Source organism: Gavia stellata, chromosome 3 (assembly GCF_030936135.1).
Source record: "Gavia stellata isolate bGavSte3 chromosome 3, bGavSte3.hap2, whole genome shotgun sequence".
NCBI lineage: Eukaryota > Metazoa > Chordata > Aves > Gaviiformes > Gaviidae > Gavia > Gavia stellata.
In genome coordinates this window covers 79,657,909-79,678,018 of record NC_082596.1, presented here as the reverse complement: position 1 = coordinate 79,678,018, position 20,110 = coordinate 79,657,909, and the positions used below count along the sequence as shown (strand labels likewise).

General features: G+C 39.0%; 1 protein-coding gene across 3 annotated transcripts in view; it reads right to left on the bottom strand.

The window, feature by feature from the left end:
* MARCHF6 (membrane associated ring-CH-type finger 6) overlaps positions 1-19,412 on the bottom strand; it is a 55,693-nt gene extending 36,281 nt beyond the window's left edge. Inside the window, exons 1-5 of one of the 3 annotated variants that reach the window (XM_059836221.1) lie at positions 19,394-19,412; positions 14,533-14,629; positions 13,590-13,663; positions 4,605-4,748; positions 431-503 (exon numbers count right to left, since the gene is read on the bottom strand). In XM_059836221.1, the coding sequence (XP_059692204.1) occupies positions 431-503; positions 4,605-4,748; positions 13,590-13,663; positions 14,533-14,629; positions 19,394-19,412 (407 nt within the window). Of the gene's footprint in view, positions 1-430; positions 504-4,604; positions 4,749-13,589; positions 13,664-14,532; positions 14,646-19,393 lie in introns of those variants that run through there. The other 2 variants (XM_059836223.1, XM_059836220.1) reach the window with 2 other exon arrangements.
* Positions 19,413-20,110: the final 698 nt, after the last annotated feature.

Below are 20,110 nucleotides of genomic sequence, written 5' to 3'. Positions count from 1 at the left end.
TGGATAAAATTAAATTCAAAATTTAAAAATGTGTCACATTCTGTTTGCTTTTTAATATTATTAGCAATATATATTGATATTCTACTATGTAGCATCTGATTTAAACTGTAGGAAATTAATTTTTTAAATTAAGTGTAATTTTGCAGCATAAGTTTTCTTGACATCAAATACAAATCTTCATTAACCCATTCTGTAAAGTCAGTTTTCCATCTCCAAAGATCCTGAATAACAGAACTTCAAAGTGAAATGATTTCTACTGTAATACTGTTGGCCACATATCTCGCTATGCAAAGGGCAACAGGCAGCTGCTCGCGTAAGATGATGGAAGATAACAAGTAACTGGAAAAAAGGGACACGACGTTCCAAAGCAACCATTTTCACAGTAATCTGAGCAGAAAAATTATTTGTATCAAACTGTTTAAGTACTTACGTTGACAGAATATCTAATGGCAGTGTCAGTAGTGAGCTCACAGAGCCAGTAAACAAGCACTTGTAGATACGACCTGCATGAAGAAACAGAAGCGTGGTATAAATTCGATTTTGATTTTAGCCTCCCTTGGAAAGGACCATAGGTACCATCTTTTCACCTGGTGTCCTAGCTAAATTTATGACAAGGAACAAACCCTCAACTTTCAGTAAATTAACAGAACTCAAGACCATATACAGCCACGTGGAACAAAGCTGTATTTATTTGAGCTGAACATTCTTGATGAAGTATACATTCAAAGTGTAAGAACTGCCATACTAGGTTAGACCCAAGATTCATCTAGACCTGGCTCCAGCACTGGTCACGCCAACAGATGCCTAATGAAGAAGATGGGAACAGGTTAAAGATACTTGCAGCAATACTTACTCAGTACATTCTCATATGCCTCATGCAAAGGAGATCAGTTCCTGTGCCGTAATATCTCAGTGCTAATTAATTCTCGATGGATTTTTTTCCCCCCTTAATTTGTTCAATCATATTTTGAACCTGTATAAACTTTTGGTATTATGATACCTTGTAGCAAGGAGTCTCACCATTTCATTATCTGTTTTAAATAATTGTTTTATGGATTAATACTTGATGGTAGTTAATGTTAGCTTTTTACCACAATTCTTCAGTCACATAATCTTAAAAGTAGGTTATTAGTGTATATAGTCTACTTCAGAAAACTAGGTTCAGATCCATAGGAGGATGACACAGATGCTCAGAACAGGATGAGGGAAGAATTAAGGCACCCATACCCAGAAATGCAATTCTTAAGATTCTCATTCCACCTTTCAGGCAGGCATAGGTACCCAAATATACACTGGCACACTACGTTTCTGTGATCTAGAATAAATAGCTCAGTTATTACCTCTTGGTTAAACCTGTTTGGAACTTATAGAAAGTTTATGTTTCTACATCTCTCATGAATCAATCCACCAGAAATGCCCAAAAGGTTTGTTTATGCTCACCTTTTATAAAAGACATAATATAGCACTTGGAGGAAGTTTAACACTTACATCCCTAGTGCAATCCACCCCTCCCGCTGAAGTTCTGACATTGGACAGAAAATAAGACAAAATAATAATACAAAATTAAAAGGTCTAGAGTAAGTTAGAACACAAAAGAGACAACGGCTGTAGCTGATCTAATGAAAATGTTCAGTCTCATTGTAGTCAGTACTACTTACACATTTTATATTGAACAGTCACTGAATCAAATTTAGTAAGATGATACTGATCTCTGCTGCCAGTGAGTTTCAATAGTTTGCCTCTGCCTACTATCTAGCTACATGGTGGCGGAACTTCAAAGGGGCAAGATACCTCTGTGAACTCTGCCAGGCTGAAAAGGTCGAAGAACACAGGCCTTGTAACTCCCGATTACACTACACTGGTAGGAAACGAGCGTAACAAAACTCATCGTGAGATTTTATGGAATAAGAAGGGGATTTTATTACACAAAATCTCTAAGCAAACTGATGTCTAAAAAAAGCTATTTTTCCTCACAGATTTCACTTGCTCGCTCTCATACAAGCACTAAGACATGTATGCAAGTGGTCTGGACAGGATCACTTGTGGGCAACACTGAAGACAAAGGACACCAGCTAGTAAATCCTCATCGTATCTCTTGGATTATTCTTGATTGGCATTTATGAACTGATTTTAGATTTGCCTTCCATACTCTTCATGAGTGGATGCCATTTGGGACCTCTGCCTTACTGTTTTCTTTCATCCCTCTGGAGTCTGAGGCAAAATTCACAGTTCTCCTATTTTCCTTATCTATGTATCTTGTAACTCCAGTCCTGTTCTTCACCTTTCGGACACCTTATCTTTAGTCTGTTTGTTTTCCCCTCTTGATTTGAATGAAATCACATATACAGTGCTCTTTGGCAAACAGCAAATACTCCTTTTAGTCCTTCTGCTGCTGCTTCTTCTGCTGCTCACATACATAATTCCATTCATACTTTACTGATGCCAATTTAAGTAGTTTTATTACACATTTCTACAATTTTAACCACTACACAATTACATGAAATATGTATACAATCATTCTCTTTAACTATATTGTTTTTTTTTAAAAAAGGCAACTGAATCACTCCAGAAAAATACATTCATATGCCCTATCGGTGTGTGAACAGTGATTTCTAAAATTTGAGATAAAGGAGGCACTTCAGACAACCCAACTCCCACTCCAGCATGTCCTACTGCTTTAGTATACACAATGACTTTACTCAGTGTGTACACCTCTTTCTTACCTCACATACTGTATAGGTACCTTAGGTATTTCACTCTAGGAACCATGCAGCTAAATACAATTATCACAGAGAATAAAACCACTTTGGATTAAATTGGCCCAATTAATCCTACTTCTCTGAACAGATCACGGCAAATTGCATAACCGGCTTTTTTCATCCAATAATGTAAATATGCTTTGTGCTAACAGAATTGTGACAGCATATCAGAGCCTGCTGGGATTATGCTGAGGATATGCACAGAGTGAGAAATTCCTTTTACTCAACCATATAAGATGGGAATGCAATAAAGAAGTGAAATTACCAAAAAAGAATGAAGACATTATCCCACAATGGGATAACTGTATGACTAGCACATTAATCTGGAAGACAGATTTGTTCAACCATACATCTCCTTTGGTATGTTTGACAAGTTTTTTATGCTGCACCTTTTTCTTCCAGACATAAAATAATGAGAAGAATACTTCCTTGTGAAGCCAGCCACACACAATTATCTGAGCCATATGACAGAAATGGGGAAGGCAAAAGATTACATTAAAAAGTATTTAAATATTACAGAAAATTAAAGATTACATTAAAGGCATTTAATGCAAGCTAAGACCTATACAAAAATCACATCCGCAAGACAGATCCTGACAAATTTCAAAAGTAAATGGATTTTTCAAGGTTTGTTAGACTTAATGACTCTATCATGCTAGGTATCTTCCTGTGCAAAGTCAGTTATGTTGGCTTAGTTAGTAAATGAGTATGAAAACCCAAAAATCACATTTCTAAAAAAACCCCAAAACTATCTAAGTTGTAGATGGTGACTTCTGGTAACATTTCAGTATTACTGAAGAGCCAGCATCAGGTTTTCAGACAGTTATGAAACATAACTACCTTAATCTATTGAATATGATTTAGCTGTCCTTTAGAAGTTTTAGTAAGAAAAGTGTACAACTTTTGTATTTTGAAAGACAATGGTAGAGAACCAAGATTCATCTAAAAACCCAAGGAAGAAATTGGAAATATTCTTTAGTTTCAATGTAAATCTTGTTTATTCCATGCCCAGAAAAGCTCTTTTTCTTGCACAGGAAGGACAGGCTGCAGAAACAGGATCACTCTTTTATGGCTGATGCCAGTATTGTGCTATTCTCAAACTAAGCCAGTGCCAGCTACAAATAAAAGCACAGAACATACTAAGAAACTGTCTAGGGAGATGCATTTACTAGCTCCTTGCTCTTTCATTCAAGGGGTATATTACTGTTTGTAAAGATGCACTTCCAATCATTTCCTTGACTGAACACTATATCCCTTTGCCTTTTTTCATCTTCTCTATATTTTTAGCTTGTTGAAACATCAATAGTTCTCTTTCCATTTGTATTCGAAAAGTGATTTTCAAACTGGATATTACAGTAATTTAAATGTGTGCTCTCTTTTTCTGTTAAATTCCTTTACTACTTATCGTAGTAGAGTTTTACTAATCAATTTACGTATGACTACAAAGGAATTTCACTTTTCATACTAAAAAGAATTGCACCTTCATTTATAGGTGGTTAGGAAAACGTGGACAATTCTGCTAATCTAATATTAATACATGGTATCAAATAAAAACTTCCATGTAGATTTTAAAGAACATAACTGAAAAGAGGCATTTTATTGGAATAAGAAGTTAAAAGCCCTTTCATGCATTTTCTCCTGTCGCTCAACTCCTTCCTACATTGCACGACCAGCTTAAGAGTCAAACAGCTAGAACTTCTGACTGAAAATATGTGAAATAATATCTTTAAATTTATGATTTACTTTATTTAAATAAACCAACAATGGTCTCACAAAACTTTGTTGCAAGAAGTGGCATATTTTCCTGCCTATAAGATTATTACAGTACAAAAAATTAATACTTACATGCAGTAAGAGGTACTACTCCCAACCATGCAAAGGCCACAAGTGTATAATGAAACCAGTATCGTATTGCTGTGCCAATACTCGTAACCAGTCCAGCAAAGATGTCTTGGATTGGAAGCCGTGAAGGCATATCTGGGGAATAAACTGTGTAGAAAAGGCACTTATGAAACAGTTCTTCCTTTAAAGAAGCATTTATGTAAAAGTCCTGCCAGCTACAAAATGTTTGTATTTGACAAAAGCTTATTAGAAGAATAAGCATATTTTATAAATTCCCAAGAGATGACCCCAAACAAATAACAAAAAAACACTTCACATCACATGTTTGTTACATTGTGTACTGACTGGAATGGAAAAAATAATAAACTCCATGCTAGTTTTTGACTTAAATAAAGCTATTAAGAAAACTTTTCTATCAACTGTAAACTCTGATTATCTCAAAACAAGCTCCAGCCTGCAAGAAAAAGCAGATTCTAAATTCAGTAGCCCTCCCACTCACCACTACCACAAAGACATCCCTGTCTGTTACTTATACACCTAGTTCAAGGAAAGAGCACAAGGAACAAGAGCAATTAGCAATTTTCCGTACTGTCAATTTGTTTGTACTAGATAATTTAGATTCTACTTGCTATCCAACCACACACACACAAAAAACAAAAATCAGCAAAATGAAAGTACCACACAGACAGGAAAACTGAAAGGAACTGATTAAGTATCTACACACATTGAAATTTACACAGAATGACTTTTACTTTCAACAGATATCTATTTCATACCATGCAAGACTTCTAAGGTCACTTCTATTACAGAACATAATGCAAATCTCTCAGCCTGTATAGACATTTTCATAATAGTAAATTTTCTTGACTTTTTAAATTCAACACCTATACACTACATAAACCCACCCCTACTCAAAAGCCAAGAAAAACAGTGACAGGGCTTCTTCTTTTGCAAACAATTAAAAAACAACCCTCTCTAACAATTTCATTACATTTAGTTAGCTTCTACACACTTGGATGCCAAGAAGTGGTAATGCACAGTATAACAGATTTGAATAAAGAAGATAAACTACAGTTAGGAGTTGCACAAAGACATTGCTGCCTGGATATTTAACAGTTATGTTGGAAACAGCTGAGCTTGAAGACTTTAACACAATTAATGGACTATTTTTTAAAACACCACATACTTTTAACTATGTAAGGGAACTCAATTTTTATAAGAACTACTAGAGAAAAGTTTTCCTTCCCTCTCATGGACAATCCTTCGACTTAAGTCTGAGAAACAGGGCTTCACGCAATCTACCTGCATCCCCCCTTTTCTCTAACGAACACCCCTGCTACCTTTACCTACATTCCTAATCATCCTTTTAATAATCTCAGAAAGGAAGCCTCTATAGGATAAAAAAACCACTCTTGTCTCCAGGTATATTCCCCTAAGTTTCTGTATCATAGAGAGAACTTCAGAACATAGAAAAGCAGTATCAACATGCAGAAGTAGCCAAATAACGTGTACAGTTTGGTGCATTTCAACAAGGTGTGGATATCTGACACAAAGTAACAACAAAACAGTAACCATAAGACAAATAGCAACTGGTTTTAAATTTCAAAGGTTCTTAGTTGTCAGGTATCTGTCAAGGAACGGGAATTCATTAAAAAAGGACTAAAAATGTAACACTAGGGAAGCGTAGCTGTGAGAACGTAGAGCAGTAAATTGTAAGCAGGACACAAACATATTTTGACACTGTCTACCAATTTACAATTTTCTTATTACAGAAACAGACTTAGTATACAATTTGGTAGTACCATAGAAAATGCCAGTTGAATACTTACTAATGATCTCTCAGCTCACACTGAATAAACATTCTGGAAAATTATCAGAGGAGACAAGAAGACCTTTGCTAAGGATTCTACAAGAATACCTACCTAGAGTGTATTTGTTACGCATTTATGGTATCACTCTGACAAAACTGAACTTAGCGGATACTTTCAGGCTTCTTTTTTTAGTTTTCAAAAAACGTATTTTGATCAACACTTTGGAACTGCAAAAGAGGCTACAAGGAAAACATTAACTATGCATTAATGACTTGTTTGTTAGGGAAAAGTTGGGAGGGTTTAGCTTTAAAAAAAAATTGCATCTTTCAGGAATTACTGAACACTCACAGGGGATTGTAAAAAAGGACACCCATCCTAACTCAGTAAAGCTGAAGTGGTTATAAATGTTAGCACCTCTACGTATTCATTTTTCTAAAGGCTTTAGGATTAAAAGTAAGCATTCAAATAAATGCACAATGTACCTACTACTCAGAGAAGACAAGCTACATCCCCCAAATTTTAACAATTTGCTGCAATTTGGTGCTTTTTGATAATTTCAGGAGCTGGGCTGAGGGAGTGGAAGACTGCTCTTTTTACTCTGCTTTGCCACACCTCAAAACATATAAAGCTTCTACCACTAGAAGCTTTATACCATGACAATAAGATAAAGCCCTTCAATGTCCTACAGCATTGAGGTAGCTGAAATGCAAAAATTCCTAGCATGACAGGAACCCCTGGTGTGCAAGCACACTGCTGCACTGAAGCTTGATGCCAGTGATTTTCATAGCTAATCCCCCTACTTATGTCTGTCATCTACCACTATTTTCTCTCCACATTCCACCCCCTTTTATCCACTCCCCACTACCACTGTGAGGCCTGAGACCTTGTCCCCTACCACCGCGGTATACATCCTCTTCACTCCCTTTTGCACGCTTGTCCTCCTCATCCTTCCTCCATCCCTTAATTCCCACCCCAGTAAGCCTTCCTAAATCAGTTTGAGAAAGCAATTACCTGCATTTTTTACCACAGTTCCTCCAAACAAAAATCACTCTATTAGAGGTCAATTAAAGCAAGAGTTTTTTTCTATTACAGCATGAAATTCAAACAGACTTTGGCTGAGCATAAGTGAGCTTTCATATCTTTAGTTCAACTACTTTGAACTGTCCATGCCATGTTTGGCTGGTTGTTTTCTGGGGGTGGGTTTTTGTTCCACACACACCACCCTCCCCCACAAGCCTAACTTTCTCAGGAACACAAATATTAATTTTGCTTCTCCAAAGCAGACAGCTCAGAACAAAAATCTGCTATTACACTAACAGAAACAAGGTAGGAAAAACTCAAGGCTGTTTTGGGAAATTTTTCTTCTCCTAGAAAAAATAAGGAAGAAGGCAGACAACAATGATTAGCAGTTTTCAGGGAAACAGTTTGTCAACAGATTTCAGCTGACAAAAAATCCAGAGCAGGAAAGTGGAAAAAAAAAGCTCCCAATGCTCTAGCTTACTGAAGTGATACCTTTAAGTTTATTACAGGAAGCTTTCATCACTCCCATTTCCTCAGAGGCTGTTCAGTACAAAGATCACACAACTGTACTTTGACAATCTGGGACAATCTGCTGAACCTGAATGCTACCAAACTTAAGAAATAAAACAAACTCACACTTCCAATTTAACCTCTCTTGCCCCATCTTTTTAACATATGAAAACTTAATCCAAATGAAAACTATACTGCCCGCACAATTTCCCCTGCAAGGAGATATAAGAGATATTTAGTCATGACATGGGCAGTACAGAAAGAAGCCCTTATCAGAGCAGTATCCTGCTTTGAATACCTGTATGTTCTGTTATGATAACGTAGTATGCAATGATAATTATAAATATTAGCAAACCTGGATAGTTTCAGACTTCACTTTTGTAGCTTGTATTAAAAAAAGAAGAAAAGAAGCAGCTACATCAGGAGCACTGGCACTCTCTGTAGTTATAAATGCCAGCTGCACAACAGGAAAAAAAGGACCAATACAGAGAGAACACCAGGCTCTTCCTAATCCCGAAATTCTCTTGCTCCTCTTTCCTGTCCCACACCAGCAGTAGAATCCCTGTACAAACCCACCTCCACAACGAATCATCAGCAACTGGTCCCAAAGCAATGGTCCAAAACTCTCCCTGTCTCCTAAGGGTTTACTCCCAATGAATAAGAACAGGTTGTGTAGGTTTAAATATAGTTATCCCCCCATTTATGGCTAGCTCTGCCTCAAGGTAAAAAGTGGATGCTTTCTGAAGCATGCACACATTTGCAGAGATATATGATCATTATGAACTAGTATAAAATACAATGGAAAGTTATCAGTAGTTTTCATGTTACTGGCCAGTAGCATTTTGAAAATGCAAGGCTTCCCCCTAGAAGGAAATAAAGATTCTAAATGTATTTTCCCAGTTTATGTTATACCTACAGATTTCATGCCTCCCATGAGTCCCCTCCTATAGTGCATCATCTCACTTTTCACTGAGAGAAGCGGAGCTGCAGAAAGACACTAGAAAACCAACATCCTTCTGACATATGCTGTATCGAAAACCCCCTACCATTATTTAATATGAATGCTCAAATTTTTTTAATAGTCTTATTTTCTCCACAGCTGTCACAATGCAACTGGATCCTATTTCACACTCACTTTTTCCCCATCCAAGTCAGCCTATTTGCCCATAACCTAAACAGGTGCATGCCCAGTGTGGAAGAAAGCAAAATATCTTTCTTTGGTTAGGTAAAACTGTCATTTAGCCTACTTCACAGAATCTCCAAGCTTACAGTCCTCTTACCCATAGATTTTCTATTTACTGTTACACTTGCAAGCCATTTGTATGCCACCTCAATCATTCTTGTGCACTGATCATAAAATTGACTACGTAATTCATAAGTAAAAAACATGTGTTTCATAGCTCACGGTTTAAAGCACTGGGGTTGTGAGTTACTCTTTACATTGGACTAGATGATCTTCAAAAGACCCTTCCAACCTACACCCTTCTATGTTTCTATGATTTATACTCTTAAGACATACACAGACTTTGCTCCAGAGTGCTAAGGTACAAGGAGAAAAATGCCACCCCTTCTCATGCAAGCCATGGGTCTAACAAAACATATGAAATGACACGCATATGTATCTCAACTGCATGTTTACTCCACACCCTGGAGCCGGCAGCAGACATGTAGAATTTTGTGCCAGCATGTAGTATTTTGTTTCAGAAGTTTATGTTTTTCCAAACTAGACTTTCTAGAAATGCTGAATCTATGGACTACTGTGTTAAAGTTTGTCAAAGTGAACAGGTAAAAAAATTAGCCCATTATATCCTTCAATAAAATCTTAATTACTTTGAATGACAAGCCCAACAAAATGGGTCACTCATTTTAGTATAATTACAAAATTAAAGATCCAAATGTTTGGAACTTAAGAAATTAAGTGTTACTACAAACAACATGCAATTACTAAGCGATGGTTTTTGCACAAGTTACTTAAAAATATGAAAATGTAATTTAAAATTTTACAGTTATGTCAGAGTGATACTAATTTTTCTTTGCCTTAAAAAATACATCTATGAACCATGAACTCTTTCACATTAAGCTAGACATGCTAGGCACATCTGGAAGGTTTTAAGATGGTCAAAAAAGTATCAAGGCGTATGGATTAATTACATACTTACGGTTGGGGTTTTTTAATGTGGAGAATCTCACTGAGCTATAGGATAGCTTAGGAGCTCAATCATCCAAATGATTCACAGGAACAAGTAGTTCCTGATCCAGCAAACTTTCATATTAACAGTTACGCATGAACAAAGGTAGCAAACAACACAAAAGAGGAAGAACAGTAACAAACAGGATTACAATAATACAGTGAGTTCCAAGCGCATGCAGGCCTTGAATTAGTAACTTTGCATGCATAAATCATAAGCTTATTTCAAAGTATAATAATTTATAAACTGAAGAACATCCTACACATGTGGCTTCCTTCCATTTTACAATCTTTGTATTAACTAAGCTTGTGACATCATATTGACCACTTACCAGCAATGCAGCTGCTTAGGAAGCAGCGGGATCAACCCATCCCAATCTCCAGCCAAAGATCAGGTTAGTCTACTTCCATATTTGTATATTTATGCTAATGTTACAGAAAAGAGAAGTTTTGAAACCTATCTTCTCATGGGAAATACAGCCTCACCTTCTTTCATGGGTCAGTGCTTACGAATGCTTAGTGTGACATCAAGAAAAGTGCATCTAGCACATGACAAAGGAAAGTGCGTGCGTGGGGAGGAAAAGAATATAGAGTAGTTGCCCTTCAAAAACTCAGAAAGAAAACATGCGAGTTGAAAAAGAACAAGCAGCTTGACATAATTCAAAGAAGTCCAAAGCTACTATTTTTTTAATAGTTCTTTTATTTCATAACTTGAAGAACTGTCTAACATGAATGAATTTTAAAACATATAAAATTTAGCTTCAAAGTATGCCTTTGGAAATTGAGTCATTTGCCTACATGACTTAACATTTTAAGAGAATGCTGCTATTATTCGAATGAAAAATCAGTTCCTTTGTACACCTGCCAAGATGCAAGATGAACCTTCTACTCTTTCCTTCCTTACAAACAGTAACTAACCTAGCAGTTCAGGTGCTAAAGAAGTCACAAGATATTACAGACTTTAAAGACGGTAAAGGATTTAAAGAATGGATGCACTAGGAATATTTTGTGAATACTCCACACACACAAAGTTATACTAGCAAAGGAGCTTTTTTGACAGAATGACAGCAACAACAGCCTTAACAAGCAAACCAAGCTAAACTAAAAGAGGAGTTGCTGGTATTACTGCACTATTATTCTCGACTTAGTGCCTGTCCATTGAAGCACAGATACTAATTATATACATGTGTTTATTCCACCACATCCCGTGGTGAATTAACGTATCTGAAAGTGCTTTAAACCTGGCATGGCTATAGGCCAGATCCAACTTGATTTTGGATGACTGGCGTATACATCAATACCATCTGTGGCTTATCATTCTCTCTCCAGCACCTGTGACTCTTTCCCAACTCCCACAAGTAGATCAAGCTTCCAGACTGGACATCCACATTATCTTCCAAATAAAGAGGGATAAGAGAAGCTAAGGAAACCATAACTGCATGAGTGTTGGGTGCGAGGGAAACAAGGAAACAAGAGACACTGGGTAGAGAGGGCTGGAGGAATCTGTGCTAGGTGCCCGATATAGGCTACCGCTGTATCCAGCCTGGTAGAAAAAAAGCACACCGTGCAATGCAGAAAGCCAAGAAAACATTATCCGCTGAGAGTACTCAGCCTGGGAAGTGGCCAGTGTGTGACAGCAGGATAAGCAGAACTTTGCTAGAGGCTGAATGTGGAGGAAGTACTCTATTACATGGGGAAGAAAGAGGTTCACTTATTACCAATTTCAAGGCTCCTATTAGAAATGGTAACTTGTTAAGCCACAGTAATTCAATTATGTTTTCTCACGTGTCCGTAATCTGCAACTACATTACAAGCTGTGCTGGTAACAGCTATGTCAGTCAAGGATTAAACTTCTGCAGGAACACCTCTGTCAAGGGCAGTGAATAAGCTTTCTAGTATCAATAGTAACACACATATTAAGTGGTTTTCATTTAGAAAAAAGAGGATGAGAAGTTCTATATCCTAAGGAAAACACTATACATTTTTGTCTTTCTTTTCGTACAAAACTAGAAAGTCTTCTTTCTTCTTAATAACTAGTCGATCACAGAAATGCATTTTTCTGGTCTTGCACACAAAATTCCGTAGAGGACCTAGTAGCAGAATGCAATTTTGAAAGTGGCTAATTTGCTTGTAGGGAGCTCCCGAACTAGGGATCACTCTTAATCTGCAAAGCTTCCAAACAGAAGCAATATAATGCCTTTATAAAAATGTTTAACAAATAAAACCTGCAAGCAGATGACAACTCTTAGATTTCTTATACAGGTCGCTGTACTATTTAAGAAGAATAACCTGAAAGCATTGCTGTGATCAACATAAAATATGCTGTTCACCTCACTGGGGTAAGACAGAGTTAATACTGTACATTTCACTGCTGATCATTTAAAAAAATGGTCTAATGTGTTTAATTGTTGGCAGAAATGGAAAATTCTGAGGTTCAATATATAGAAGGAAGGTGGATTACAGGATTTTTTGGAACAGAAAATACATTAACTAAACCATCTGGCTCCTTAGCCTCAGTTTTCTCTACCAATGTAGAAAACTAGTAAAGTACACGTTATTGTACCACACCCTTAAAATAGTCCAACCTCATTATCTTTCCCAACTCAAGACAGCTTCTACAGGGCAGATACTCATCAGTTAAAAAAAAAAATTACATATCTGCACCACGAAGAACCAAGTTCAGCAGTTGTAAAGGATGGATAAGCACAAGTACATTTAATGAGAAAAAAGAGGTAGCACAAGAACCACTCTACCCATTCAACAGTCAATAAGTTAGCAATACTGAGCCTAGCCTGCCACCAAGCCAAAGGACCTCACTTATTTCTACTACTATCGGTTAAAATGTAATTAAGAATCTTCTGAGAACTATATAAAGATACAGTAATTCTTCATAAGTTGCGTAACTTCTTTAGTTGAATCTAACATAAAAGGCGATGTAATACTGGGTAGTTACTATATCTTGACTGAAATGCAAGTGGAAAATTATCATTTGCACTATCTGTCAAAACCATTTGAGCTAAAACTGACAGAAGTCATGAGGTAGTGTTGCAGGTGGATAGTTCAAAGGTAACTGAAAACTGGTTTTCAAATTCAAATTTTGCTGTGGTTTCACCTTAACATTCAGACTTCTAAACACTCAAATCTATCAATAAAGCTGAAAACATGCCATACGCTGTAATGTTGGCAACAAAGGAATGGGACTGAGGCAGTGAGAAGAGGTACAGAATAATACTTCTTTTACAGCTCACATAAGATTATGAAACAACTAGATTATCCATTATTTAAACAATTCACACAGTCTGCAATAATATGCTTAAGAACTGCAATTCAAACAAGAATATAGAAGTTAAAACATGAGTTTGGATCTATCATGCTGAATGAAAAAGTAATCACTTCATACATACTAAGAGAAAAAAGAAAAGAAGTTCTGAAAAAATAGAAGTAGTAAAACATACTTACTTGGTGTGAAAGCAAATCTGTGCTTACATAATTCACAGTATTCTTTTCTGCTGTGTTTAAGCCACTGAACTAAGCTGCAATAAAAAGTGATCATATTAATACACACTATTACATCTCTTCACCTTATCCCTCCATTAAGAAAAACACACCAATTCTCTGTTTTCAAACATAAACCAGGATATTAGTACTATCAAGTGGGACTTAAATTAGCACATTTATTAAGCCCATTTAGGCCACCAAGTAAGTTTCAAAAAGTGAAAAAGGTAAGCTGACTCTGAGTAATAGCAACTCTTCAATTACATCACTTACATTGTTGATAAAGTACATTCTTTGAATATGTTATTGAAAAGGCTAATAACTCAAAGCATATATCTTGACATGGACACCCACTAGTGACACCAATCCTTATAAACATTTCAAGATATGACACATATATGCACACACCTAAGATTTAGAACTGTTGTATTTGTGAAAGAATGGCTATTAAAATACCATCAAAAGGAATGTGTGCTGTAGACCAGAATTACAGTTTTCACTTTAGCATTTCCCTGATCATAGACCTCAAAATGACCAAAAAGTACCAGGCTGTTTTTATTTCTTGCTATGAGGTTAGATGTTCTTTTTATTTACAACTACAAGTGGGAAGAAAAACCTCCAACATACTGATTTTTCTCCTTAGTTTTCATAAAGCTTACATATGACCAGAACTGTAGTCCTAAATGCAATTATGACTACTTTCTTTTCATATATAATTACTACATTCTTTATGATCTGTAATGAACCATCATGTAAAAAACATCAAAATCCCTAACACATTTCCACTGAAAATTGGATTTTCTTACTAGTTAACCTGAAGACTTAGGAAGTATTGTTTTTAGAAACATGTTAACGTGTTTTGTTACAAAAAAAAAAAAATTAAAACCCCCACAAACACAGAACTCACCATTCCTGATGAATAAATTTAATACTGCCAGTACACACACATGGATGATACAGGGGTTTCTCAGGAGTTCCTTCAGATCGACAGACTCTGCATATATCTGCTGACAAGGACATAAAGCTTAAACATGACTGCTTAAAGAACTCAAATTTACAAGACAAATTATACAATTAAATTCTAGAAACTTTGCCATGTAGCAAAACAAAGGCAGAATAAATTGAAAGAAGATGAAAGACAGATTTCATGTAATGCAAGGCATGAAGACTGAGAGATCACCAGAAAAGGCAACAAGAATGTCATCTGACTGATCATGTTATAAAACCCCCAAAACATGCCTTACTATATCTTTAAGATTTCTGGGAAATAGATACAGTAAAACTACATGCAGAAGTGCTCTCTGCATTTGAGTTTTGAACAAAGTTAAACGGATGCTGAGCAGAAGAGATTTATTAATGTCTAACAATGACTTAAACATACCATTTGCTACTCTTGAACCTAACATGGATGTCCCTAGGTGCTCTTGATGAAAGGGAAGACTCATCGTAATAAACAAAAATATGTATTTTGCAAGTTTGCTACCTGAGTAGCCATCCACTTAGCAGTCTACACTCCAGTCACAAGAGGAAAGACATATTCTATTTCTTATTTCATAATTTCAATTGTATTTCAATAGGGCCTGCACGTTCTTTATTCTCCATTTTTGACATTTTCTTACAATTAAAGATTGCAAGATGTTTTGTGGACAAAGAAGTGAGTGTAAACCTCTCCCTCTACAGAACAAATGTCTATTTTAATACCATTTGGTTATCCAGAGCATTTAAACACGCAGCGAAATATAAATAAAAATCAAGTATTTTATTAGCTTATTGACAGATGCATGGTATCTTCCATTTACTCCTCCTTTAATACCACTGCACTTTCACTTCTATTAAGGAAATTAACATAAAATGTCCACTTTTATAGAAGATTTAAGTTTAGGAGGTTCTCTTTCGATAATGATTTCTCTATCAACCACCATTCAGCAAACCTGCAAGATACACATCACAGATCTTTGTTAGAAAAATACCAACTTAAAGTACTGATGTAAGAATACTGAAAATATGCAATTTCAAGTCTGAATCACCTATCTTCGTTCTTGGTTGACATCTCCAAAAGTTAATGTATTTCTACAAAAAGTTCCAAAAGGTACCAAACATTAAAATATGAATGTTTTTCTACAAAGAAGTCACAATATGACCATATCCATAGTTCACACAGTATTACAACAGTTTCTACACATAAAGCATAAGAATTCAAGTGACTCCAAAGAAAAAAAATATTTTTATATCTACAAAAAAGACATCTGAATTCATTCATGCAGGCCGAAAACCTAGAATTAACAGAAACATGTATTCAGTACCACATCAATGATGCTACAAAGAGACATAAAGAGTACTTCCGTCACAGCCATAAAGGGCAATGACATATCGCTGCAAACATCAAAAGCCCTTGGTTTCTCTGCTGACAAGAATGACCAGAAGTGCTACTTCATGTAACAAATGGTTCTTTTATCATAAAGAGTATTTCCAGATGGCTGCACAGGACAGGTCTCTTCAACTAACAGGCAGGGCCTACCCACTAGCTGTGGCATACCCACCCTCCTCCAGCGTTCCTTCAAATGGCGCTATTTCACTACAGTAAATTGACAACTTTGTACACTGGATCAGCCTTACAAAGGGTCAGACTAGCACTAGAGCCAGCATAAGAGACAGGATGTGAAACCACTGCTTTAAGAACACTCTCTGGCACCAAAGAAAGCAAGTTAAAAGCATACTGTTCTCTGAAAGACCCCCATAGCTCTCTGAACCCACTCATTAATTGTCCATTGGCTTTCACAGCAGACTGTTCACTTATTCTCAAGACTGCTGGGGAAAAAAACAAAATTTGCTTTACTGAAAGCAAATGAATTCTTTGTTTGGAAAAGGATTTCCTTGATTAGCTTGCTAAAGTAAGTTAAACCTAAATTTTATTTTTTCAAAGGCTATGAGAATTTCTAGATATTCCCACTTATTTTATAAATCCAAATAAACATATTATGTGTGTAACAACCTGGACTGTTAAGCAGCTGATAGCTTCAAAACAATAAACCCCACTGAGAGTCAACATGTAAAGCTATACACCTTATGACCTACTGTTACGTTCAGAGGGAATTCCACTGTGTAACAGATGCTATTTTTCTACTTGCACACAAACTTTGCCTCCTGTTCTTCGTGCATGTGTTTCGGAAAGAATGACCTTGGATAATACAGTTGGTTTTTTTGTTCCCCCAGAGAATGATTCTCTAACTGAATGTTCATCACTGTAATATCCAAAAGTGAATATTATGTTATTTAGCAACAAACTGATTTCACTAGAAAGAAACAGAAGCACCTCCCTCCCATCAGCAAAACCTGGTATCCGGTGCTTTCAGGTGCTACAGAGAAGCAATTCTCACATTCATTCCGAGGCGAAGAAGCTGCCACCTGCCACTTAGGTCTGACGTTATTACCCTAAACTGCCTCTCTTATCTGAGCTCTCACCATCCAGTTAAGTTTTCTAGCTCCACAATACTATTCAGTCAAGCACGAAACCCATCAGAAACAGAACGGCCATTATCGTTGATGGGCTATCAATAGTTAGGGAAGTCCATTTGACACTTTGTAGCAGAAGTTCAGGCACACAGTAACACTAGAACACAGATTTCCTCTTCCTTAAGGCACTAATGCAGTCTTTGCTGCTGCTGCTAGTATTTAAAGCTTTCTAACCTTGGGAAGTCTCTTCAGCGTTCTGGCAACTGTCCTGAAATTCTAATAGTGGGAACTGAAGTTTGAAACTGTAGAAGTTGTAACATTCTAGCGGTATTTATGGAAAGTGAGTATATAGACTAGTTACTTTCATCCTACCACTCAAAGCTTTTGAGGGTAACATTGATATCTAAGGCTACATGTATACACATTTGTGTGCGTGTTTACACACACACATACATATAAACCCCAGAAAAGTCCAAATTCCAAGTGTAGAGTTTAACACGAAGGTTTAGTTAAAGGAGACAATGTCTTAAAGTGTAACTAACAGCCCCTTCTTCTTTCTCTTCCTGGTCTCTCTGCTCACCTACTCGAGTCCTGTAAAAGCAGGTATCATCAAAGACTACCACTGTTAACAGCCTGTAAGAAATTATCAACTAAGCTGTTCAAATTAAATCCCCTGAGATGGATTTACCGCCTACTGGAGTGGTGGGAACACAGCTCGTCATTACTGAGTATCCACTCCACAGTTTGCTATAATCCAGGTTTTCTGGGCAACCAGAGGCCAAGCAATCAAAGTTTCACGTTGTTAATTTCATCAGTGTAAGCAACTGTTGGTCTGCAGAGGCATGACAGAATTGAAGCAAGCAGTTTTAAAAGTTGTTACATTTTAAAAAAACACTAATATTTTGATAAGCCATCTGTTTTCACAGGTACCAAAGATGTCTACAGCACAACCCAAGGGACATTTCTACAAAGGTGCTGTCTTATTTCATCAGGTGTTTCATGTTTTCCCAACTTTTTTTCTTTTTAATCCTCTCAAGCTGGAAAGTCAAGTGCCACTAGATAAAAAGCTACATTCAAAATGATGCTGAGCTAACAAAAGCCGAGACGCAAAACACTTTCCTTGAACTGTCTTGCTACTGCAATATATATTTGTAGTTATTGCTTAAGATGACAAACAAAGCTCAAATACTGCAAGAAACATAGCACAACACACATCCTTTATTTATTTTGGTTTACGCTACAATATGAAGTCCTGGTTTATGAAAGTTCTGCATTATCAGCTTGAACTACATAGTTCCTCAACATTATCTGAGCAGAGCAAAAGTGCTGGTGAAACACACCCACACTGGATCGCAAGAAGAGCAATACCCTCAAAAATGGTAACTATAAATTAAAAAAATATGACTATGATCTCTTTAACAACTTTCTTAAGATGATCTAAGTAACTATGTATTAGTCTCTTGTAGAAGATACAGAGAAACATGTCAGCTCCTGCGTAATTTTCCATTTCAATTTTTCGAAGAGATTTTCCTGCATACATAACAAAGTTAGCCTTGCAAAAGAAGCAGCAGCAGCTAAAGCTGCTATTATTATTCAGCTGAAAGTGAAGCTGGTTACAGGACCGAGTATGACAGCGTCTGCCGGCCGAGAGAAAACCGGACGCGGCGAGGATTTTGCACGACTCAGGGCAGTCCCTCCCTCACGGCCTCTGAGGCTGCCCCAGTGCCAGCACCCCGGCTGCTGCCTTCCGCGCCGGGATTTCCTTGCACTGAACCTCTAACTCGCCCCCGAGATCCCCATTCCCCCCTAGCAAAGGCCCAGCCGGGAAAGAACGTAGCCGGCGGAAGCCTCGGGCCGGTCCCCACCGCCCGAGGCGGCCAGGGCGCGGGCGAGCACCGCCAACGGCCAGCCCCGCGCCGGTGCCCCGCGCCGGTGTGTTACCACAGCACCGCCCCCCCTCCCCACCCCCCCCACGCAGCGCCCGGCTCCCAACGGCCGCGCTTATGTAAGGGGCACCCGCACGCGCACCAGCCCGCGCGCCCGCTCGCCGCGCCGCCGCCCCCGTCCCGCCACCCCGCGGAGGCTGACGGGCCCGGCAGAGGAGGGGCGCGGCGCGGGGCGGGGGCGGCCCGGGCACCTGCAGCCCCGATACGCGAAGCCCCTCAGGGCGTAAACAGCCCCCGGCGCGCCCAGCGGCTACCGGGCCCAGTGACACCGCCCCCGCGCCTCCACCCTTCGAGACAGCACGGGCAGAGCCCCCGCTCGGCCGGGGAAGAGGGGGGGGGTTAGCGGTCGGGGCAGAGCGAGCGCAGTACCTTCCTCGGCGGTCTCCATCTTGTCTGGCTGACGCAGCGCCGGCCGAGCGAGTGGTGTGACCGCGGGGGGCGGGGCCGCGCGGGGAAGCGTGCGGGCACCGTAGAGACCGCACCACCGTGCCGGCAGGGCTAGAGCGCCGTTCTCGCCGCGGGCGCCGCCTGGCGGGGGCGGCGGAGCCGGGAGGCCCGGGGGCCGTGCGGAGCGGCGGGCCGGGCCGGGTTACACCACGCCGGGGCGGGCGGGCCGGGCGCGCGGGGCGCGCCGCCCGGCGGTCACGTTGGCAGCGCGCTGGTCGCTGCTGCGTGACTGCCCTCCTCCGGCAGCGCCTGGCCCCGCCTCTGCGGGCGGGAGCGAGCGAGCGCGAGGGGCAGTCAGGGCGCCAGCGCGCGAGCGCCAGAGGACGGTTGGTGGCCATGGAGGCGCCGGCCGCGGCACAGGGAAGCGTCCGTGCTCTGGGCAGCGGCTGTAGCGGGAAGAGCGCGGAAGTCAGACAAAATGCAGCTAAAAACGGTTCTGAATTCTACCCCAAACCACAGAGAAACGCCGCATTCATACTTGACGTCGGCCAAGGCTTTGGGAGGGCCAGTGTTTCAGGGATCAGGAACGGGTAGGCCACGGATTTTTCTGGTGGGCCTGGAAGCAGCTCTCTGCCTCCTCGGGGAAGTTGTTACCTGTCCTGTTCTTCAAATCCAATCTCTCCTTCCTGAGCCTGAAAT